At 38.3% G+C, this 25671-nt stretch overlaps 1 protein-coding gene across 3 annotated transcripts in view; it reads right to left on the bottom strand.

Annotated features, from left to right (window-relative positions):
- The window catches only part of CCDC73 (coiled-coil domain containing 73), a 155095-nt gene that overhangs the window by 94368 nt on the left and 35056 nt on the right, over positions 1 to 25671 (bottom strand). For all 3 annotated transcript variants that reach the window (XM_072619232.1, XM_072619234.1, XM_072619233.1), the window contains exons 3-4: positions 4575 to 4646; positions 439 to 510 (exon numbers count right to left, since the gene is read on the bottom strand). In XM_072619232.1, the coding sequence (XP_072475333.1) occupies positions 439 to 510; positions 4575 to 4646 (144 nt within the window). The remainder of the gene's footprint in view (positions 1 to 438; positions 511 to 4574; positions 4647 to 25671) is intronic.

Raw genomic sequence — 25671 nt, 5'->3', positions numbered from 1 at the left:
TTTCTTATTGCTAACTGCTCATTTGAGAGCCTACTTTGTAGTAATCACCTCTCCTGAACTTTAACATCACTATTATCTCATTAACTACTCCTAACTTCTCACCACTCTAGAAATTCTGCTACAGTTTTCAATTTTATGTACATGCACAGGTGCAATGTGGAAAGGGGTGCTTGCCAGAACTCCTAGGGTGAAAGGCAAAAGTTTTCAAACAAATTACTCAAGTCATTAAGGACCCAGAAGGACTTTGAGGTATTTTGAAAAGATTTTTCCACAATATCATTGTATAATTCATTTCAATCTATTATAGCTACCAAAAACTTCACCATTCCTTTTCTTCTGTCTTTAGGGAAGATGCAGACTAGTAGCGAATAAGGTCTTCGTAAAGAGAAAAAGATTAAGCTTTAAAAGTAGAGCTTTTTTTCTATCTTTATTAATTACCTGCTTTTTAAAAAGTGCCATAGCTTCTTTATGCTGCTTTGTTAGTGTTTCTTTTTGATGTTGAAGATTTTCCTGTTTTTAAATTGCCACATATTAAAAGAAAATCTCAAAAGAACTGTTACTTTATTTCTTGTTTCATACATTTTAAATTTAAAGAAACATTAAGCATTTCAACTGTATCATTTCCTTCTCTTGCAAAAATTAAATTTATTTTATGATGAACAGTGTCTAGTACACAGTAAGCTCTTTAAAATGTTTGGTGATGAGGCTTTGGATTTACTGATTCTTTTGAAATAAACATAAATTATTTTTGATGTCATTTTCTTTCCCTTCACAATATGTGCCATTATTCTGGCACAGAAATCTGGACATAGCTCCCTCCAGACCTTCCTTCAGGAAAAGAGGCTGTTAATTAATAGTCACTCAAGAGAATAATCTTATTAGTTAAGTATACTACATTTTAGGACTCTCAGAAGGTAGCTTTGAGATAAAGTTCACAAAATGAACTTAGAAGTTCATACTGTAACACGTTTGGAAGAATTTGTTGGACTAGCCAATAAATATACCTCGAACACCACTTACCTAAATATACAAATATAATAAATGTACTATGTGACCTTTGATTTCTTAATATTTTAAGCAAAATTTCAGATTCTTTCAAAAGTTATTTCAGCTGAATGTACTAAAAATACAGGTGGCTCTTTTAGAGATAACAATGAGTTTGCTGTGGTGTACTTACAAGCTTTGGAGTCATAAGGGCTTTGGTTTGAACCCTGGCTCTGCTACTCACTAACTGCATAAACTTGAGAAAGTCACTTTGGGCCTCTCTAGACCTCAGCTTCCACTACCTAAAATGAGGACATGGTTGGCACTCTTTATTATCGATTCTTTGGAAACATAGTGAGTCACTGAATTGATCAGAGTTCTTAACTCTTCCAAAGCTGTTTGTTTGTACAACGTTGTTATTATATTATAAATTGTTTTCCTGGTTCTGTTCACTTCACTCTGCATCATAACCTTCACACAATTCTTCCCAATTTTATCCAAAACCATCCCTTCTCTCCCTTCTTACCGTACAACAGGACAGACATAAAGGACTAAATGTGCAATGAGACATATTTTTGGATATGCCAATATGAAGATTTGTTTTGCTTGATTATAAACATTTGTTACAAGGGTTTTGTTTTTCTTGTGGTTTTTGGAGTGGATAGGAGATAAAATAAACACTTGTTCATTTAAAAAAATTAATTTTTAAAAAGAAAGACGGAAAATAAAATGGGGGTATTGGATGGATTGGATGATCCATGAAGTTCTTTCCAGATCAAAGTCCAAGATGGCCTTGCATGACATGATTGAAGTGACAACATGAAACTCAACCCTTTTATTTTACAGATAAGGAAATGGAGGCCTAGAGAAGTTCAGGGTCTATAGCAAGGCAGTACAGTACAGAACAAAGATTGGAACAAGAGTCTTCTCACTCCAATCTAGTGCTCCTCTCCCTGCACTCTGCTGTGTCTGATCTATTGTGTGGAACTCGTGTCCAATCAGTCAACTAGCATTTATTGTTTACTATATGCCAGGCACTGTGCTAAGTACCAAAAATACAAAGAAAGGCAAAAACATTGACTGCCTTCAAGTAGCTTACATTCTAACGGAGGAGACAATGTGCAAATAATCTAAGTATGAGATATACAAAGTAAATAGAAGGTAATGTTAGAGGGAAGGCACTAGCACTGACAAGAGATGAGAAGGAGGGAAGGCCTCCTGCAGAAAGTGGGAACAGAGCTGAGTTTGGAAGGCAGGGAAGCTGGGAAACAGAGGTAAGGAGGGAGAACAAACTAGCCATGGAGAATAGCCAATGCAATGGTATGGAAACAGTGGAGCTGAATCATAGAATATATGGAAGACTCTAAAGATAGGCAGGGACCATGTTGTGAAGGGATTTAAAAGTCGAAAAGAGGGTTTTCTATTTGATCTTGGAGGTAAGAGGGAGCCATGGGAATGTACAGAGTTGGCAATGATAAAGTCACACTTGCATATTAGGGAAATTACTTGATTGTAGAGAGATTTAAGGCATGGAGACCAACTTGAAGGCATGAGGAGAGGAGAGCCTGTTTTGAGTGGTGGAGAAGAGGGCATATATACAAGAGATGTTGTAATGACAGAGACAAACTTGGCAAGGGACTGGCTGTATGGAATGAGTCTGAGAAAGAAGTCTAACTAATACTGAGGCTGTAAGCCCGGATGTTGCCCTCTTAGTACTAGAGGCGATGAGAAGAGCAGAGATTTCGGGAGTAATGATAATGAGTTCTGTTTGGGATCTGCTGAGTTTAAGATGCCAAAGAGAATTTGGTGAAGCTCAGGAGAGAGGCTAGGTATAGAGATTTGGGAAGCATCTGCATAGAAATGATAACTGAACTCATGGGAGCGGAGGAGATTTGTTCCGCAAAACTCCGTCAAAAGGACACACCCAAGGACCTAGAAGCCCATATGTGGCCTCAAGGCCACAGGTTGTCCACCCCTAAGATCACTAGCTTTAGCAATGAAGAGATCATTGGTGATTTTGGAGAGAGCAATTTGGTTGAATAATGAAATCAGAAGTCAAGATTGCAGAGGGTTTAAAATGGAGTGCGAGGGGCCTAAGCGAAGACACCAACATAGACAAATTTTCATGGCGTTTGGGGAACAAAGAAAAAGAGAGACACAGAACAATGGCTAGCAGCAATGGCAGGATCACATAAAAATTTTTTAAGGATGGGAGAAACCTGACATTTTTAGGCATCAGGGAAGGAGTAAGGAGATATATTAAAGGTTATCAAGAGTAAAGATGATAGAGGAGGCACTGTGCTGGAGATGGAAAGGGATAGAACTAAAGACACAAGTGTGTTTGCCTTGGCAAGGAGAAGGTCCACTTCTTCAGGAACGACAAGGGTAAAGGAAGATATAATGGAGGAAGATATCTGAGTGATGTGAGATGAGGAGAAAGGAATAAAAAGGAGTTCTGATTCCTATGTGGAGGAAATTAAATGTAAACCAAATGAAATCTAGCTTTAAGACCTATAATGAGGAAGAATAATCCATTTTATAAAGTACCAGTATCAAAATGATAAGATCAGACCACATACTTAGCTGGGAAAAGGAGGGTAGCACCTGAAATAATACTGTCTGGATACCTGTAAAGTAGAAGTTTCCATAGAACATCAAAGTAGAAAATATACTGAAGTGAGAGAACATGAATATTTGATTGGAAAATGTAAAAATAATTTCTTTAGATAAAAAAACACATGTTGGCTATCAAAGATGAGCAGAGCACCCTCTAATTACGAAGCTCTCAATCAGCAGGCACGTGGTCTTTGGGTCTAGAGAGACTGAGGGAATGAATCATTGTGATTTACGCCATACAACATCAACATTTTAAATTTACAGTGTTTTACAGTATATTAAATATTGATTTCACATTATTTTATTTGGTCCTTGAAACAACCTTGTGAGGTAAAGCAGGTCAGGTATTGTTTATTTTATAAATAAGATAAGTGATGTTCAGGGTTTAAAGTGATTTACTTATGGCTAATAAGTTAGTGTCTGAGTCAAGGCTGGAACAAAACCTACTACCACTCCACCACAAATGGCCTCAAGGAAGCATGATTCTGGTAATAAAGGCATACTCCAGTTCACAGAAACATATCAGCATAGATTTAGAGCTAGAAGGGAACGATGAATTCAATCCTCTCATTTTGCAGTTGAGGAAACTGAGGCTCAGAGAGGTTAAGTGACTTACCCAAGGTCACACAAGAAGAAAACTTCCATGATAGGAACTGAACCTAGAGTCACAACTATTTCCAATGTACTAAGCTATAGGTTTATTTCTTTAAAGCAAAACCTAATTATTTCCAGACCCTGAAACTGGGGGCTTAGGCTAATTAATTTTCATAGTTATCCTAAATGTAACAATGTTTGGAAGTTTGGTGTAAACATTTACTTTCAGGCTTTTGTCAGTTAAAATCTGAGAATTAGGAAAGGCTTAGCTCTAAGATACTTATTTTCATGAGGCGATAATTCTTAACATTTTCAAAAGTAAAATTCCAAATTCTTAATAAGTTTTAGGTCTCATCTGAAATTTGTAGAAAAACACTCACCTTTTGCCACTGAAGTTCTTGCTTTTCTATGATTATCTTCCTGATCTGCTCCTCATACTGAATTTCTGCCTCCTAGTTTTAAAAAATGAAAAAAGTTAGCTGCTAATTGAATGATCACTGATAACAAGAGAAATGAAAATCCAAACAATTCTAGGGTTTCAAATTCTGCCGGCAAATTGGCAAAACTAAGAAAAGATGGGGATAGTCAGTGTTAGAGGCTGTGGTTTTGTACCTCTTCTGCCCAATTGTTAATTCTCCTTCTAAATCTCTCCTTTTCCTTAACATTTTTTTTTAACTTTTGTATCATTTTTTAAACTCTTGCATCATTTCTTCTAGGAATTCTAACTGCTCTTGTGGAGAACCTTTGTATTTCTTTGAGTCTTTGCTTCAGGTATCTGAAGTTCTCTTCTGGGTTTATATCTTGGGCATCTTTGACCTCATAAAAGCTCTTTATCTTTATGGTTGTTTAGTTATTCCTACATATCATGCCTACAAATCTTATGAAGATAAGAATAATCTCCACACAAACTGAGAAACATTTGATGAAAATAGATGTGAACGGATATGGTTTTGCAACCAATATTTTAGAATAGTCCACATTTTTATAATCATACAATGGACAAAACAGTTTAGAGATTCACTGAAGTATTTAGGTATCTTTATTTGCTATGCCTTACTACCTTAAAACTATGCAATTTTAAAATAATGTTATGATGTATATATTAGGCTGCTGGGTAACACAGTGGATAAAGTGGACACACTTGGAATCTGAGTTCAAATCCTGCTTTAGATGCTTTCTAGTTATATGACTCCAGGCAAGTCACTTAACCTCTTTCAGCATTAGTTTCCTCATCTGAAAAATGGCAATAATAAACAGTACCTAACTTATAAGACTGTTGTGAGGATCAAATGAGATCACATATAAAAAGCACTATGCAAACTTCAAAGTGTTCTATGTTAGGTATTATTATAAGCAAGCATTACTGATTGTTCTCTAAAACTCCGACATTCTAAGGACATAAGAAATCAGACAATCACTATGGAAGGGCAGAGTAAAATGACATTTAAAGATGCATGGTATAATAAAAGGAACAAACACAGGATTTAGAATCCATATACCTTGGTCAGAATCCAAAATTCAACTATTTGGTATCTATGTGATCTTGGGCAAGTTAGACATTCATCAAGCATTTATTAAGTGTGTACTTTGTTCCAGCCAACCAATTAATCAATCAATAAGCATTTAATAAGCACTAATATGTCCCAGGTACTGTGTTAGGCACTAAGGACACAGTGTAAAGAATGAAGCACTCCCTCTTCACATAAGTTCATATTCTAATGGGGAAGGTAACAAGTATATATAAAATATATGTAGTCAGTCACTCAAACAGCACTTATTAAGTGCCTGCTCTGTGTCAGATTACTGTGCTGAGTACTGGAAATACAAAGATTAAAAAAAAAGTAAGTCCCTACCCCCAAGGAGATCACAGTGAAAGGGAGAGTGTAATGCTAATGTGAGTTAAAGACCTTCCCCACCATTAACAGGCATCAGGAGGAGAAAGTTTGTTTATGGGGAGGTTTGCTTACTTGAAGGCTTTCATACCTCTTAGTAATCAGGCATTGAGGCAAGAGGGTTGTGAAGCCTTCTGATTCTACATACTCTGAGGTTAGCATTTTGCTTTGTGGCTCACTCACTGGAAGAAGGCCAGATGAGATTGGGGAGCTGTTAAGGAGTCCCCTGGCTTTGAAAACCCGGATGCTGGTGCTTCTGTCTCTGGTAACCATGTACGTATGTCATGGTCAGACAGGTGGATCTGTCTGTTGATCTGGGATGTATGTGTTTCTTATGGTCAGACAGAAGCCCTCTCTATTGGCCTTTTCTCCGTTTATAATTTCTCCGTTTATGCTCTTTTCTCCGTTTATAATTTCTGTTCATAACTTCCGTTTGCATTCTCTCTGAAGTTCAGGGTGCTGATTTTTTCCCCTGAACTAAGTGAATGATATGTGTTTGATTACAGTAAGATGGCTGACCCATTTAAAGTTGCTTTCCTTTAAGAAAAGCAGATCCAAGAACCTGTAGTAGCAGGTCATCCTGGGAATGACAGGGTCTTGCTGTTACAAGGAGATAACATATAAATAGCTGTATACAAACAAGATACACACAGGATTAACTGCAGGTAATCTCAGAGGGAAGGCACTAAGATTACGGAGGACAGGGAGAGACTTCTTACAAAAGGAAGAAATTTAGTTGAGACTTGAAGGAAGCCAGGTAAGCTAGGAGGAAAAGATGAGGTTGGAAAGTGTTCCGGGCATAGAGGACAGCCAGCAGAAACACTTGGAGTTGGGAGATGGAGTACTGTGCATAAGAACAGCAAGAATGACAATATTACTGATCATAGAGTACAACATATAGAATATACACATATGCAGATACTCAGTATAATTGTAAACGTACAGCATATAAGATAGGTAACAAATAGAAATATGCAGCACATATATAAAGATATAAAACATAAAGTTAATAAATACTTGCACGGATATATTTGTGCACATAGATGGACACACACATACAAACAATCATTAAATACGGGACAGTTTGGGAGGAAGAGCACCAGCAGTTGGGGATGGGGGAAGGTCTGGAGATCTTTTGTGCAGAAGACAATGCCCAAGCTGCATCTTAAAAAAGAGACGGTCTGGGAGACAGAGGCAAAGAAGGGAGTGACTCTGGAGCTCAGGGACAGCCAGTGAGGCCGTTAGGAGAGAAGGCCATCGTGGCTGCAGCACGTGGGAGAGGGAGCAATGTCCGATGTGACTGAAAACCAAGGCTGGGTCTAGGTTCTGTAGGAAAAAACTAGGGGAGTTTAGATTTTATTCCAGAGGCAACAGGAAGACACGGGAGTTGGCTGAGCAGGGGAGTCCCCTGGCAGCAGTAAGCATTGAGGAGTCGCAATAACTGAGGCGAGAGATGATGTACCTGTGTGAGTGGAAAGAAGGGGTCAGGTGTGAGAGATGATGGGAAGGTAGAAACAGCAAGACTTGGCAACTGATTGGACATACGGGATGAGGAAAGGTGAAGAGTGCTCCAGATAATTCCGAGATTAAGAACTGGAGACACTGGAAAGATGACAAAATTATTTTAACATACATAGAGAAGTCTGGATGAGGAGACAGCTGGGGGGCAGGGGGAGGGGAGATAATAAATTCAGTTGTAAGCATTTCCAGCACTTCCGTTTGAAATATCCAATAGGCATTTGGTGATATGGGACTGCAACTTGGAGAATGAGACTAAAGTTGGTTATGTTTCAGTTCAAATGTTTTAAGTAAAATAATTATTTTGTACCTGGTTACTAAGTGGCTATTTTATTACAGAGATTAACCATTAATTAATTAAGCAATCAAAATAATCACTCTGTGCGTGTATATGAAATTTTAATGTTCAGTTGTTTGAAATAACTTTAAAACAGGTCTTCTCCGCTACATTAAAGCTATTATGGAACAAAGAGTCTGTTACAGGCAAAAAAGATAAAATAACAACTTCAGCCTTGAGAGGAGACTCCCTCTACTACAGTTTCCCCTGAGCCTAAGTTATCTACAGAAGGGAGGACCCCAGGGACACATCGTACTGTTCTTGGCAACTTTGCACCTCTTGACCTTATTAATAATGCCAGTGAAAGCATAGAGGAAAGGCCCACAAGCAGCTCATAGAACAAGGACCTATTTGTCTATGGCCTTAATAAAGAGTGGCTTCCTGCCCAAAATATGCTGACTCCTAGAGCCTGGCACCTCCCCTGCATCCCACCTTTATCAATCAGTCAAGAAATGAATCTGTCAAAAAGTGTTTACCAAGTGCCTACTATATTTAATGTGCTGTGATAGATGCTGTGGCTTCCAAGGTCCCTTCCAGCTCTAAGTCTATGATCCTAGAAGACATGGTCCCTTCCCTCAATAAAGTTATGAGCAACTGGAAAGATAAGACATACATATGTCACACACTGCCTCAAATTAATTTTTTACAGGTGCCAAATGAAGAATAAAGACAATAAGTGCTATAGAAGGAGACACCAAAGAAGGGAGAAATCAGGGTGGACCAGGGTGTTTCGAGAAGACTCAGCAGAGGAGCTAGAACTTAAGCAGGGCCTTCAAAGTAAGTATGATTCTGAGTCAGAAATAGGGAGTAGCCCACCCAATATTTACCCTAGATTCATGGCAGAGGACAAATGAGTGGTTGGCATAAGTAGCATCTGGGAGCTTCTTAGCTCCTGCTGGTACTCTTTCCTCCTCCAAATACCAAATATGGTATCGTAGATCTATAGCAGGAAATTATCATCCTGCATCCCATGCTTACTCTCAGTTATTCTCCCTCTTCAGTGGATCCAGCCATGTCAATGTGGTGTTCCATTCATGGGTACAAACTGTCTCTTCCTACCTTGCCAGTTTTCTTAAGCATTCTTCTTATCAATATACTTTGTGGTCTAGCCATAGTGGCCTTCTTGCTATTTCCTACACGCAATCCTCCATGCCCTATCTCAGAGCTTTGCCACTGACCATCCCCCATGCCTAGAATGTACTCACTTGTCACTTCCACCTCTTTGAATCCCTAATTTCCTTCAAGATTCAGCCTGAGCTCCACTTTCTATAGGAGCTTGTTTTATACCATCATCCCTTTATGCTAGGGACTCCCACCCTAAACTACCATATTCATTTTGCATATATTCTGTTTATACTTGTAACATACCTACTGTGTGTCTGCTCCCTCTTCTCCACAGCCTATCCCCCAGAATGTAAGCTTCTTGAAGCAGGGGTTATTTCACTTTTGTGTTTATATCCCGTAGTGCTTAGCACAGTTTATGCTTGGGCATATGGTAGATGCTTGTTAAATGGTTGCTGATTAACATATTCTTCTTAAGAAAGTCTTTCCCATGCATTCCTATGACTCATCCACAGAGAATCTACAAAATCCATGGGACATCTTCCTCTGAGTTTCAGCACATTCCATGAGTACTAGTGCAGTACTTACCTGCTATTTCCTACTCTAGTAAGGTGACTAGCCCATCTCATTTTCTGATATAGATATTTCATCCTACAGTAGCTTCTGTGGGGGGAAGAAGGGGTGAGATTATGTGACTTATAGGCACTGCCCCCACTTTTCATCATCTATTCATTCCTACCCTTGAGACAGTAGGTATAAAGGCCATGCCTAAAATACCACCTTCTATTACTAGACATTAACAGCAAGCCTTGCCAGTTGGCTGTCATCCAACAAATCTCTAAATATTCTTTAAATTTTGAACTATTTTCCCCTCACCTCTATGTGCCTAAATCAATTTTTCACACACGTAATTAAATTCAGTCAGCTACATCTTGGCATTAAAATTTTTTAATTCAATTTATCAGCAAATGGAGGTAATTTTTTTCATATAAGGAATTTCTATCTTTTAAATATAAAAGAGTGCAGTTATGTACTACTGATAACACTTCCACTTATTATGTGCAAATAAATTTTATGCTTATCTCTGGACTGCCTGAAAAGTCCCTAGAAATTCTGACATGGTAATGTCTGAGGGCTAGACCCTTTAGAATTGTTTAGTTGCAGACTGTCAGCAGTGCTCCCACTTGATGGGTAAACAGTGTAGAATTGTGGTAATAATACAGAACTTGGAGTCAGGAGACTCAGGTTCCAGCTCTGCTACGTGTGACTCGGAGTTGTTTCCTCATCTGTAAAATGAGATGGATTAGATGACCTCAAAGATTCCTTCTAGCTTTGACCTTTTATATTTTAAAAACCCATTCCCCTTGCCTTTATTTTGTAAGCATAGTACTCATACTCACAATTATTTCCTAATTATTTTCCAGATATGAATAATGTTATGTAGCACATAACAAGGAGAGAAAATAAAATAAGATTAAATTTTTGTTACTATGCTAAATAGTACTTTGTTATTACAACAAATTTTATTTGCATACTAATATATGAATCCAAATATTCCCCTTCACTCCTTCATGAGTAAGAAAAGGATGATTTGGATTATTTTATGACTTCATAGGAGGAAAATAATCCCAAATATTTTTAGTTATAAATGTAATTAAAATGTGTTATTTACAAACTGTGCATTATAAATAGATTACATATTATCTTAATATTGTGAATATTTTTCAGAAGTCAAAGTTTTATAACTAAATTGTCCAACAAGTCATCATAAATTTATTAGCAATGCCTTGAGTTTAAAGGATGCTCACTGTTCCACCAAAGCCCATCATTTAAACACCAGGGACGTTCTTTAATTCCAATGATGTGCTATAGCTGCAAATCAAGCAACATCAATATCTCAAAAGGATGAAAACTGCAAGTGACTCAAAGGGCAATGGAAAAACAAATTGCGGGAGTGAGGAGGCTGCAGTATATTGCCAAGGATGACCTGCATTAGAAGTAGTCTAAAAGACAGCATTAAAAAGCATGTAGGGAGGGGCGGAGCCAAGATGGCGGAGTAGAAAGACGCACATACACATAGCTCCGAACCCACAACCCATAGAACAACTACAAGGAAGTAACTCACGGCAAATTCTGCACCCAGAGGCCACAGAACATTGGAGCGAGGGAGATTTCTGTTCCAGAGAGACCTGCAAACCTCTCGCAAAAGGTCCTTCGCGCTGCCGACTGGGCACCGGGACTGGGAGCTGAGTACAGCCCTGCCGCGGCCACGGCACCAAGAGGAAAAGATCCGAGCGGGCCTCAGGGACGGGATCTCCAGCGGCCACGCGGGTCCCTCCACCCACAGAGGGACCTGCAAACCTCTCGCAAAAGGTCCATCGCGCTGCAGACGTGGAGCCCAGCCGAGACCTGCTGCGGCCACGGCACCGAGAGAAACAGATCTGAGCAGGCTTCAGGGACGGGATCTCCAGCGGCCGCACAAGTCCCTCCACCCACAGGTGACGGGGGTCGGTGAGAGAGTCTCTTTGGCGCGTCGAGGGGGAGTGGGGTGCCCCCATGGCTCAGGCCCCCTCGGGAGACAGAAGCTGAGGGGCGGTGGCAGACTGGGGCTCCCCAAGCAGGCAGGAGCCTGGATCCATTGTTGAAGGTCTGTGCATAAACCCCCTGAGGGAACTGAGCCTCAGAGGCGGCCCTGGCCCCAACCTGAGCATCTGAACTTAATCTCACACTGAATAGCAGCCCTGCCCCCACCCAAAGCCCTGAGGCTGGAAGCAGCATTTGAATCTCAGACCCCAAGCGCTGGCTGGGAGGATCAGGAGGCGAGGTGGGTGTGAGGAAAATATTCAGAGGTCAAGTCACTGGTTGGGAAAATCCCCAAAAAAGGGAAAAGAAATAAGACTATAGAAGGTTACTTTCTTGGTGAACAGGCATTTCCTCCCTTCCTTTCTGATGAGGAAGAACAATGCTTACCATCAGGCAAAGACACAGAAATCAAGGCTTCTGTGTCCCAGCCCACCCAATGGGCTCAGGCCATGGAAGAGCTCAAAAAGAATTTTGAAAATCAAGTTAGAGAGGTGGAGGAAAAGCTGGGAAGGGAAATGAGAGACATGAAGTCAAAGCATGAACAGCAAATCAGCACCCTGCTAAAGGAGACCCAAAAAAATGTTGAAGAAAATAACACCTTGAAAACTAGCCTAACTCAATTGGCAAAAGAGGTTCAAAAAGCCAATGAGGAGAAGAATGCTTTCAAAAGCAGAATTAGCCAAATGGAAAAGGAGATTCAAAAGCTCACTGAAGAAAATAGTTCTTTCAAAATTAGAATGGCACAGATGGACGCTAAGGACTTTATGAGAAAGCAAGAAATCACAGAACAAAGCGAAAAGAATGGAAAAATGGAAGATAATGTGAAATACCTCATTGGAAAAACAAGTGACCTGGAAAATAGATCCAGGAGAGACAATTTAAAAATTATGGGATTACCTGAAAGCCATGATCAAAAGAAGAGCCTAGACATCATCTTTCATGAAATTATCAAGGAAAACTGCCCTGAGATTCTAGAACCAGAGGGCAAAATAAATATTCAAGGAATCCACAGAACACCGCCTGAAAGAGATCCAAAAAGAGAAACTCCTAGGAACATTGTGGCCAAATTCCAGAGTTCCCAGGTCAAGGAGAAAATATTGCAAGCAGCTAGAAAGAAACAATTCAAGTATTGTGGAAATACAATCAGGATAACACAAGATCTAGCAGCTTCTACATTAAGGGATCGAAGGGCATGGAATAGGATATTCCAGAAGTCAAAGGAACTAGGACTAAAACCAAGAATCACCTACCCAGCAAAACTGAGTATAATACTTCAGGGGAAAAATTGGTCTTTCAATGAAATAGAGGATTTTCAAGCATTCTTGATGAAAAGACCAGAGCTGAAAAGAAAATTTGACTTCCAAACACAAGAATGAAGAGAACCATGAAAAGGTGAACAGCAAGGAGAAGTCATAAGGGACTTACTAAAGTTGAACTGTTTACATTCCTACATGGAAAGACAATATTTGTAACTCTTGAAACATTTCAGTATCTGGGTACTGGGAGGGATTACACACACACACATGCACACACGCACACATACATAGAGACAGAGTGCACAGAGTGAATTGAAGAGAATGGGATCATATCTTAAAAAAAAATGAAATCAAGCAGTGAGAGAGAAATATATTGGGAGGAGAAAGGGAGAAATTGAATGGGGCAAATTATCTCTCATAAAAGAAGCAAGCAAAAGACTCATTAGTGGAGGGATAAAGAGGGGAGGTGAGAGAAAAACATGAAGTCTACTCTCATCACATTCCACTAAAGGAAAGAATAAAATGCACACTCATTTTGGTATGAAAACCTATCTTACAATACAGGAAAGTGGGGGATAAGGGGATAAGCAGGGTGGGGGGGATGATAGAAGGGAGGGCATGGGGAGGAGAGTGCAATTTGAGGTCGACACTCATGGGGAGGGATAGGATCAAAAGAGAATAGAAGTAATGGGGGACAGAATAGGATGGAGGGAAATATAGTTAGTCCTATACAACACAACTATTATGGAAGTCATTTGCAAAACTACACAGATTTGGCCTATATTGAATTGCTTGCCTTCCAAAGGGAAGGGGTGGAGAGGGAGGGAGGTAAAGAAGTTGGAACTCAAAGTGTTAGGATCAACTGTTGAGTAATGTTCTTGCCACTAGGAAATAAGAAATACAGGTAAAGGGGTATAGAAAGTTATTTAGCCCTACAGGACAAAAGAGAAGATGGAGACAAGGACAGAGAAGGATGATAGAAGAGAGAGAATATTGGTGATAGGGGCAATTAGAATGCTTGGTGTTTGGGGGGGGGATAAAAGGGGAGAAAATTTGTAACCCAAAATTTTGTGAAAATGAATGTTAAAAGTTAAATTAAAAAAAAAAAAGCATGTAGGACTAGAAAAGGTATGCCGGGCACACTGACTACCACACTGTTACTCAAGGAATGTTTAAAAAGCTGGAGAAGATCTCCTACATATTAGATTCTCTATGGAAGATTTATAGAAAGACATGGACAAGATAAGACAAGAAGATATGGGAATACTGTAATTCATATCAGTGGAAGAACCACCTATACTGATGAGATCCCAAATCCATCAAAAAATTAGAAAATTAAAGGGTAAAGCCCCTTTCAAGACTATCTCCCAACTCCCACTCACACTGGTGAGCTAGGTCACCAGAAGGTGGCTACTACTTTTCCCCTTCAGGGCTCTAGAAGTAACACTAAAGAGCTATAAGTGGTTTTTCTAATACTGTCACTCACAAGCCTTCACCATTGTGTTCCCCAATATTGTTTAACCAGTTGATATTTTACCAATATCATGTAGTCAACTAATATCAATTAACTATTACAAAGAAATATTTACTAAAAAGATGTAGAAATAGCCAAAGTACAAACATCCTCCCAGAAGTCTGGGACACTTTTGCCCACAAGTGTATACAGAGTCCAGGGGAAAGTGAGCTTAAATTCTGAAAGAAGCCAAAGGGTTGCTGATCACAGCTGGTTATTAAAAGTCTTTGTCTCCCTTCCTGGAGTCTTCATGAAATTCTCCTTTGGTATCACTGTAGTGCCAATAAGATATTCTCAGCACCCATGGCAGCCATGAATATGCTGGCACAATTCTGAATTGAGAAATACAAAGGACGCTCTACATGGAAGACAGAGCCAAACATTTATTCAAACATGAGAAAGCTGAATCCCAACACCAGAAAACCAAACCCATCACACAACAAAGAAATCCATACATAGTAGTAATGCAGGGGGCACTACCATCCCCAAGCCTTCCCTCTGTTAGGCTTCCCACAAACCAGCCCCCTTAAACCAATTCACAAACAAGCTCCCCCACTCACACTAGTTATTGCACCACCTGCCTGCTTGCTTTGTCCTTCCCAGCTCTGACTAGCTTGACCAATTCCTCTCAGCTCTGCTCCAGCTCCGCCCCTTCCTGCTCCACTCCTTCCTGTTCCATGTTACTTGACTCATGTGACTCAGGCTTCCATGGGCCTTACACAGGTCACATGAGCCTATTATTGGATGGGAAAGATCTTCCCATTAAGAAGCAAAATAACATTAACAATAAGCAAAAAGGCATATCAATACAATCACTCTTGCCTGGGCTGTGAAGATTGGTACCTTTGTAGAATGCTAAAGCTTTTTTTCCTCATTGTATCTAGCTTGCTCTTGGCTCTCAAAGCAAATGCTGCCATCAGCCTCCAGGGACAACACTCTTACCAGCACCAATGAGAAGTCCAAATCTTCTGACTATCTGAAGTTCAAAGCAGCTGAGAAGTAGGAAAGAGAGACTTTCTTTTCTACCACATAATTCCCTCTGGCTTGGCTAGAAGTGTTATACACCATTAGGCTGGCCTGCTGTTTGAATACCAGATTCCAAAATGACTTACTCTTTTATCCACGCTCCAAAAGAGCTTAATCAATTCTCTTCAACCAATCTCAGTACACTTTCCGTGTCATCCCATAGATTAAAGCATTTATCTCCTTCCAAATTAAGGATTTTTTCACAACTAGTATATATCTCTGGTTAATTTATGTATTCAACAGAGGTATCTAGGAACTGTGGGGTGACTGATTGGTTGTTTGATGCAATCTGAGAAATCAGAGATGCCCAAGAAGTCTGGGCCTATTGTTTCTAATTGAAGTAGGCAGACCCAACCCTTACAAAAGTTTCATAGACACTTTAATGAAGACTCTATAAAAAAGATAACAATTACACTTCATGATTAAGTATTTTACCTATAGGTGACTGATAGTACATGTCATCATACAAATGTTTTGGCTCTGGTCAGGTTTGAGTTTTGGTTGGGTATTATTGCATCTCTGTGAGCAGTTACCCATGTGGAAACACCCTCTACTGATGGACATCAGCAATTTGTCTACAACTGATAATTTTAGAACTTTGCTAAAAGGTTAATGAGAAGAGTAAAAAAGAGAATTGTCTTACCCCTTTTGCTAAAATCTGCTAGGAGTTCTCCTAAGAGTTATCTGGCTTGACTGTCTCTGTAAAACTTGCTAGCAGGATTCTTATTCAGTCCTTTCTTTTGCAGACAAAATCTCCCTAGTTCCTCCAACTTATCTAAAACAGCATGTTATTTCAGTCCAAGCAGATACTAGAACAAAGTGATGGATTAGGATATGGAAAGACTGAATTAGTGAGGTAAACAGTTCAGAAAACAATAAAAAACAAAAACGCTTTTGCTGAATGCAAACATTTGGCAAAACAGGTGCAGTGCTCCAGATCGGTATCTATGGGAATCCACCCAGACCGATAACAACTGTCTGAGCAGGAAAAAAACTATCACTCAGGTTACACCCTCTTCTTGACACTGGTTTATATAAGATATACGATACACCCAAAAAGTGGACCTTCGTGCATTTAACCAGTCCTCAGTGTAACAGCTTTATATCACTAATGCCATACAGAGTCCAAGTCCTGGGCAGAATGAGTAATGCCTAAGACACATGGTATCAAGGCACTTCACCATCTTAGTTAATTTCAGCACATTCTCCAATTTATCCATGTCCATCCTAAAACACAACACTCAGAACTAGACACAGTATTCAAGATGTGACAGAGGACAAAAGACAGTGCCATTATCAACTCCTTCAATCTGACCACCACATTTGTTTATTATAACTTAAGATCTTAACAATGACTTTTTCTGACTGCCACATCACACAATTGCCTCATACTGAATGGATAGTCCCAGACAAACTGTTCTCTTGATACCTCTCTTATACTAAATCTGGCAAGTTGATTATGTTTATTACTATGAAGTCTTTTTCATTTTTCATTTGAATTTAGCAAACATTAACATTTATACAAAGAAAAGAAGTTACATGAAGTTGTGAATCTCTGTGGTTTGGGATTTTTTTTAATGTATACAATGCAGTTTTAAGGACTCTTGGGACACCCTGTATTAAATTTAACACAGTAGCAACAAAGCTCACCTACTTGCCTATTCCTCCCTGAATTTCCTTCCCCTCTCCTCTGTGTATGTTTTCAACATTTACTGATTATTCTGTTCTTTCCTTGGTTAATTCTTTTTGTATCTCTATCAGAGCTCACCAACTCCCCCACCACAACAGAAGTCTTCACTGTAATGAACAGGTATAATCATCACTGTCAGATCTGTCTGCCAAGACGATTAGGGAAAAAGGAAAAGAACATATCTGTTCTAAAATATTTATAGCAGCTCTCTTTGTGGTGGCAAAAAAGTGGAAACTGTGGGGATACTAAACAAGTTGTGGCACATGATCCATGACGGAATACTACTGTGCTATAAGAAGTGATGAAGTTGGTGATTTTAGAAAAACATGGAAAGACTTACATGAAATAATGAAGAGCAAAATGAGCATAACCAAGAGAACACTGTATACAGTAACAGCCTTAAGTCAGTCATTCATTTTGAGTATTATAAATTCTCAGATCAGCTACAAAGGACCTATGAAGGAAGATGCTATGTGCTTGCAGAGAAAGAACTGATAAATAGAAGTATGTATAGCATAGCTCTATGTGTGTGTGTGTGTGTGTGTGTGTGTGCATGTGTGTGTGCGCGTATGTGTGTGTGTGTGCGTGTGTTCCTAATGGCACTCATCTTTAGGGCAGGGTGGGAAGGGAAAAATACTAAACATGAACAGTAGAGAATAAAAGAAAATTTAGAAGGAAGCATAGATGACAGAGTAGCTTTGAAAACAATGTTTAATACTAGTTTTTATAAAAAGTAAACAGTGTGAAATATCAAACAATGAAGAGGTAAAATCAAGTAAAACAAATGAATACATCAGCCATTCTGAAAATGCATGTCTTGTTCTGGACCTCTAATCTGTCACCCTTCCACCAAGAAATGGGTGACATGCTTCATCATGTCTTCTGCAGTCATGAATGACCTGTATGAATAAGAGTTCTGCTTTCTCAAAATTGTTTTCCCTTATACTATTATAATTCCTGTATAAATTGTTTTCTTGGTACTGCTCATTTCGTTTTTCAGTCTCTGAAGTTTCTCTGAATTCAGCATAGCCATGTTTCTTTTTTAAAATTTCTTTTTTTTTTTAGTTTTCAACATTCACTTTTATAAGATATTGAGTTCCAAAATTTCCCCCTCATTCTCCCCCCTCCTCAAGACAGCATGCAATCTAAGATAGGCTATACATATACAATCAATATGATTGTATATGTATTGTTGTATATGTATGATTGTTCAGCCATTCCCCAATTGATGAGCATTCCCTCAGTTTCCAATTCTTTGCCATCACAAAAAGCACTGCTATAAATATTTTTGTTCACATGGGTTCTTTTCTCTTTTTTATGATCTCTTTGGGATCCAGACCTAGACATGGTATTGCTGGATCAAAGGATGTGCACACAGTTTGGTTGCCCTTTAGGTATAGTTCCAAATTGCTCTCCAGAATGGTTAGATCTGTTCATAACTCCAGCAACAATGCACTGATGCATCATTTCTTCTCAAACAATAATCATCCATTACATTTATATGCCATAATCTGTTCAGTCATTCCCCAATTATGGTACCCACTTTGCTACCATTCTTTGCTACAATAAAAAGAACTTCTATAAATACTTTTGCATAGATAAGTTACTTCTCTCTTTATTTTAATTCTTTGAGGTACATGCCTAATCATGATATCATTGGGTCAAAGGTATATAAAGTTCAGTGACTTTTTAGCATACAGTTCCAAATCAACAGAACATTAATATGTCTGTCTTCCCAAAGCATTCCCCAATAATTTCCATTTTCCAGTTTCTTCCCTTTTGTCAATCTAATAAGGAACCTCGGGGTTACTGTGATTTTTTCTTACTATTAATGACTTGGAGTTGTTTTTGTGTTCATCCTTTATTTTCAAAGAAGACCATGACATCAAAGAAGTGATGACATAACTAGCACTTGACTTTGTAATGAGTGAGGGAGGGCTGTGCAAGGTCACCAGTCTCACTTTCTCCTCTTGAGCCATCTGGGCCCAGTGGCCAGATATTTATCAGAATAACTGGAAATGGCCCCGGATGCAGTGGGAGATCTTGGCCTTTTTAGGCTGGCCTTTTCAGGTACTCACTTAGAGTGAAGTAGCACCCATTGAGCGAAGAGGCCTGTTTAAGAAGTAATCAGAGAATGGCCCTTATAATGAACAAAAGAAAAAAATAACTAAATCAAGCTGGGAGGGAAACAGAAACTGTTACTATCGATAATCACTGTAAGCCAACCATTAAGTGGAGCTTGAGCAGGGACCTATTGTTGTCCAGTCTATGGGCTTCAGAGTGCACTGGGTTTAAGGTTTTGGGAAGGGGAAGGAAGGGAAGGAGGGAGGCAGGGAGGAAGGAAGGAAGGAAGGAGTGATTTGGAGTATTTTACCATGGAATTGTTGATAGCTTCCGTTTTTTCCTTTGCAAACTGCCTAACATAATCCTGCATTTATTTGTCTGTTGGGAAAAGTTCTTGTTCTTATATACTTGTTATCATTATATTATTATGTGACATTTTTCATTATTATATTTCCATTCATTCCTTATACAGCTTTCATAACAGACTTTTGTCAGAAAAAATTGTTGTAGAAAAATGTGCATACCCTTTGACCCAGCAATATCGCTACTAGGACTATATCCCCAAGAGATCATAAAAATGGGAAAGGGTCCCACATGTACAAAAATATTTATAGCAGCACTCTATGTAGTTGCCAAAAACTGGAAGTCAAGGGGATGTCCATCAATTGGGGAATGGCTGAATAAATTATGGTATATGAATGTAATGGAGTACTATTGTGCCATAAGAAATGATGAACAAGAAGACTTCAGAGAGGCCTGGAAGGACTTATATGACCTGATGCTGAGTGAAAGGAGCAGAACCAGGAGAACTTTATGCCCAGCAACAACCACAGTGTGTGAGAGTTTTTTCTGGTAGACTTAGATTTTTGTAATAACACAAGAACTTCTTACCAAAAAAAAAAAAAAAAATCCCAATGGAGGACCTCAAGGCAAAATGCCTGCCACACTCAGAGAGAGAAATATGGAAGTCACTCACATATTGTAGCAGATCATGTTTGTGTATGTGTATGTGTTTGTGTATCATGTTCTGATTTGTTATACGATTTCTTTCATTTATCTTAGTCTGACTACATAGCATGACTATAGTGAAAATATACTCAATAGGAAAGTATATGTAGAATCTATACAGAATTGTATGCAGTCGTGGGGAGCGAGGGGGGAAGTGGGGGGTAGGTGGGGGGGATAAAATCACAATTGTATGGCAGTGATTGTTAAACATTACAAAATATTGTTGTAGAGAATTTTTTCCAGTTAATTTCTCTTCTAATTCTAATTGCATTGATTTTGTTTGTGGAAAAGCTTTTCAATTTTATATAAGAAAAACAGGTCATTTTATTCTTCTTGTCTTACTTTCAAATTTCTCTCCCCCCCCCCCCCCGTTCACAGCCTGAAAGATATCTTCTTCAATTTTCCTCTAATTTGTTTATGATATGACCCGTTATAATCAAGTAGCCATTTGGAGTTTATTGTTATCCCTATTAAGTTTCACTGGGACTTCTGAGAGCCAAGATGGCAGAGTAAGCAGTAAATCACCATAACTCTCCCATATTCACCTCTAAACAACCATAAAATAGCATCCCGAAACAAATCCTGGAACCGTAGAACCAGCAAAAAGATGGGGTGAAAAAATCTTTGAACCCAGGAAACTTGGAAGGTCAGCAGGAAAGGTGTATCTCACTTGGGTAAAAGGAGAGCACAGTCTAAGACAGGAAGTGTCACAGTAAACCAGCAGCCTCAGCCCAAATGCAGTAGTGCAGCAAACACCAACAGCAGGAGCCCCCACATGCTTGAGCATAACTAGAGGAACTGGCAAACTCCAGCTTTCCAAGAGCTTTGGTATAGCCCCAAGAAAATAGGCAACCTCCAGCAGCCAGACTGCCCTGTGCTTCAATGCATCCTGTGGAAAAACAGAATGCCCCCACTGGCCTCAGCACATGCCAGACACCACCACTAGGACCCCAGTTCAGCACCAGGTACGCTGATAGTCTTCTAAAGCTTCCAACAGCACTAGGTACCCCCTACCCCATCCCCTCTCACAGCACCAGACACAAGTCCCCTATAGACCTCAAGGCAACATCAGTGCAACATTAGGTAAACAGCCAGGGCCTGCCTCCCCTGGGACAAGAAGCCCAAGACAGTGCCCCTTCTACCCCAGGAGCAGAGCTCAAATTTAAAAAACAAGAAATAGGCCAAAAAAGATCAGTAAAAAAACAACAAAATAATAATCTGACCCTAGAACGTTATTATGGTGACAGTGAGGATCAAGACACAAACGCAGAAGAGTACAACGATGTCAAAATACCTGTCTACAAAACCCCAAAGAAAAAGGGGAAGTAGTATCAAACCCAGAAAGAACTCCTAGAAGAGCTCAAAAGGAACTTAAAAATCATATAAGAAAGGTAGAAAAAATTAGGAAAAGAAATGAGTGATGCAAAAGAATTATAAAAAAAAAAGTTAACAGCATAGAAAAAGAAAACAATTGCTTAATAAATAGTATTGGCCAAATGGAAAATGGGATACAAAAATCCACTGAAGAAAACAACTTGAAAAGTACAACTGGTCAAATTGAAAAGAAAGTACAAAAACTAATTGAGGAAAATAACTCCCTAAAAGTTAGAAGTGAGCAAGTGGAAGTGCTCACTTCTATGAGACATCAAACAAATTCAAAAGAATGAAATAATAGAAGAAAATGTAAAATACCTGATGGGAACAACAACTGACATAAAAAGTAGATCCAGGACAGACAATGTCAGAGGTGGACTTCCAGAATGCCATAATCAAAAGGAGCACCTGGACAGCATTTTTCAAGAAAAACTGCCCTAAAACCAGAGGACAAAATAGGCATTAAAAGAATCCACCAATCACCTCAGGAAAGAGATCCCAAAATAAAAGCTCCAAGGAAAATTATAGCCAAGTTTCAGAACTATCAGGTCAAAGAACCGCAAGTGGCCAGAAAGAAACAATTCAAATACTAAGGAGTCACAATTAGGATTACACAAGACTTAGGCTGCAACATTAAAAGATCAGAGGTCATAGAACATAATATTCTGAAAGACAAAGGAACTAGGACTATAAACAAGAATCACTTACCCAGCAAAATTAGGCATAATACATCAATTCATTCAATGAAATAAAAGGATTTCAAGCTTTCGTAAGACCAAAATTAAAGCAAAAATTTAATCTCCAATATCAAGACCCAAGAGAAGCATAAACAGGTAAAAAGGGAAAAGAAAACATAAAGGACTCAATAGAACTAAACTGTTCTTCATGGGAAGATGATACTTGTAATTCTTAAAAATTCTATAACTAATAGTACAGCTGGGAGGAATATACACAGATAGAGGGTACAGGTATGAGATGAATTTGAGGGAATGATATAAAAATAATTAAAGAATGAGAAAGAGAAGCATACTGGATGCAGGAGGAAGAGAAAGGTAGAATAGGGTAAGTTATTTCACATGAAGAGTCACAAAAGACCTATTAGAGTGGAGGGGAAGATGGGAGGGTGGGTGATGGGCATTGCTTGAACCTTATTCTCATCAGTACTGGCTCAAAGAGAAAATAATATACACAACCAGTTGAATATTGAAATCTACCTTACCTGACAGGGAAGTATGAGGAGAGGAAATTATGTAAAAGGACAGGGTCGGGGAAGGACTGACAGAAGGGAGGGCAGATGGGGAGAGGTGGTAGACAGAAGCAAAACACTGGTGAGGAAGAAAGGGGTAAAAAGAGAGAGAGGACAAACAGGAGGAAAAATAGGATGAAGGGAAGTACACAGTTAGTAAACATAACTATGAATGTGAATGGGATAAACTCTCCCATAAAACAAAAGCAAATAGCAAAGTGGATCAAAAATCAGAATTCTACAATATGTTACAAGAAACATTCTTGAAGCAGAGACACATGCACACAAAGTAACGATAAGTGACTGGAGCAGAATCTATTATGCTTCAGCTGAAGTACAAAAAAGAGGGTAGCACTCCTGATCTCAGACAAAGCAGAAGCAAAAATAGATCTAACTAAAAGAGATAAGGAAGGAAACTACATCTTGCTAAAAGGTACTACAGATGATGAAACAATATCAATCCTATTAAGTGTCACCCATTCTATTAGCTATCCCTTCCAGTTTTTTATTAGTCACAAATTTGATAAATATTCTATTTATGCTTCCACACAAATCACTAAATAAAAATATTTAAAAAGCAAAGTGAAGCACAGGACCTAGGATATGTCACTAGAGACTTCACCCCAAATTGGGTCCAGTTGTTCAATCTGTTTTTAATCCATTTACCTACACCTCTCCATCTTGTCCACAAAGATAACGCATGAGCTTCTGCTAAATCTATTTATATTAAAGCTTTCTGCTTTAGAGTTGTTTTTTTCTTGTAGCCAGGGACAATTATCATTATTTTGCCAATGAAATGCATATACATATATGTGTGTACATATATGTATATGTAAAATATATTTACTTTCCTAACTTGGTATTGGTTTACTATTTCTGTCTGTCTTACATGTTTATCCTTTTCAGTGTTGCCTTCAGTTGTAAAACTCAAGGGAACATGACCTAGTACAAAGTCATGCCTCATTAGGCACTTAATAAATGCCTTAGATTATAATAACAATGATAGTGTAATCCACCTGGATTGTAAAATCCCCAAAGAAATCAGTCACAATGCTAAAATATTAGAGCTAACATGGCCCTTAAGAGTTTAACCTAATTCATTCTCCTCCCCAATGTTAAGAATACATCTACAAATAATTCAAGACAAATGGTCGATTTACTAAATTTTTATAGCAGGGGTCTTCAGATGATATTTAGGGATCTACTGTTAGATCTTAAAACTGTTTGCTACCACCATTTCCCCAATTTCTCCAAGCCCTCCACTTCATATAAGAACTGTAACTTCAACCTATAAAAAGAAGTTCAAAATTCCCAAACCTACTATCAAGATGGAGTGGTATTTACTATTTGAGACCTTTAATCCTTTTTAAGGGCCAGGAATCTCCTACAAGTTGGTTATACATGTCTATACATGTCAATATTTTACTTCTTTCCCTTCTCAGAACTTTTATTTTAGGCAAGTATATTTACTTACAAAGAAAAAAGTGTAACTTCAGAAATAATATTCCAGGTTTCAAATAACTAAAAGTATGCCTAGAAGAAAACTACTTAGTAAATATGAATGCACAACTCTCATGCGATTTGGCTAAAAAGTCATCCAATGAAATGAAAAATCAATGAAGACCCTAGAGAATAGATAATAAAATATATCTCTCCCTTCATGAGAAGTGGGGAACTATCAGGACCAAATATTATCTAGATTATCAGATACAGTTACTGTACTAGATGTTTTTGATCTTAACTTTGTAACAAGGGATGGTTCAACAGCAAGAGGGGAGGAGAAGATAATGAATTTTTTCAAACTGATAATAATTTCAGAATTTTACAAGTTGAAAAACTTTGTAAGTTTAAATCAGTAATAACCCATAAATTTAAATGTTCAACTTTTAAAAATTTGCAATGAATCTATAATTTAGACTCCTAGAAGTCAGAGATCACACTGAATATATGTGCCTCACAGGTACCAAGGATTCTCTAAAAGATAGCTGATAGCGAGACATGCATCAAAAGGACTTCGTCCAACTTTCTCATCCACCTATATCATATTTGTTCCTTCTAATGTTTATTAAGTTCCTCATACCTGTGGGGCACTGTGAGATATACAAAGATGAATAAAGAACAGTTTCTGTTCTCAAGAAGTTTATTATAAATAAGGTAGATTTAAGTAACTACAATAAAAGAATTACAAACCAAGTGTCATGGAAGTTCAGATGGATGAATAAGCTAAGCAAAAAAGACAATGGCATTCTCAATTAGCAAGAGTGGAAGTCACAACAATTTTGGAGAACTTTTGTTAACTTTCAAATAAATTATAATGATTTGATAAGAATACTGTATGGAAAAACTCAGCAATAATATGGTAAATAGTATTTGTAAACCACATTAAATAACATTTCACTATTCTAAAAAAGTTTGTTATTTTGTGGGTGAAATCATGTCTCTAACAGTAATGTAGAGGATATCTCTCACTATAGGAAAAACAAAATGCCTAAAAAGTGACTATCTTCATTCATTAGCACCAGTTTTAATTAGCCTCTACTATTGTATTTGTTTTCATTAAAGTTCATGATTTCTACAGAAAAGTCTTATCATTTTACTGTTTTTAAACTTTTATTTTTCTTCATTCCATCTACCTAACAGGGCACTTTAAAAAGTTAGTACAAAAAAAACGTTTACTAAATTAAATTGCTCATAAAAAAGTTAATAAATTTAGGAAGAGCATCCAGTTGTAACCTGAATAAAGTACAACAAAACCTACCATTTATTTTTTTTTTATTATGTGCCTTAGGACTACAAGGACTACAAGGATTTAAGTGTTTTTACAAAAACAATAAAAGAGGAGTAATTTGATGGTTTATTTACTCGTTATAACCTTTAGAAAGTGTCATGATTTTTTAAAGTGTTTGCT

This window comes from Notamacropus eugenii, chromosome 6, assembly GCF_028372415.1.
Source record: "Notamacropus eugenii isolate mMacEug1 chromosome 6, mMacEug1.pri_v2, whole genome shotgun sequence".
Classification (NCBI taxonomy): domain Eukaryota; kingdom Metazoa; phylum Chordata; class Mammalia; order Diprotodontia; family Macropodidae; genus Notamacropus; species Notamacropus eugenii.
The sequence above is the reverse complement of the archived record's forward strand: the minus strand, read 5'-3'. Positions and strand labels throughout refer to the sequence as shown.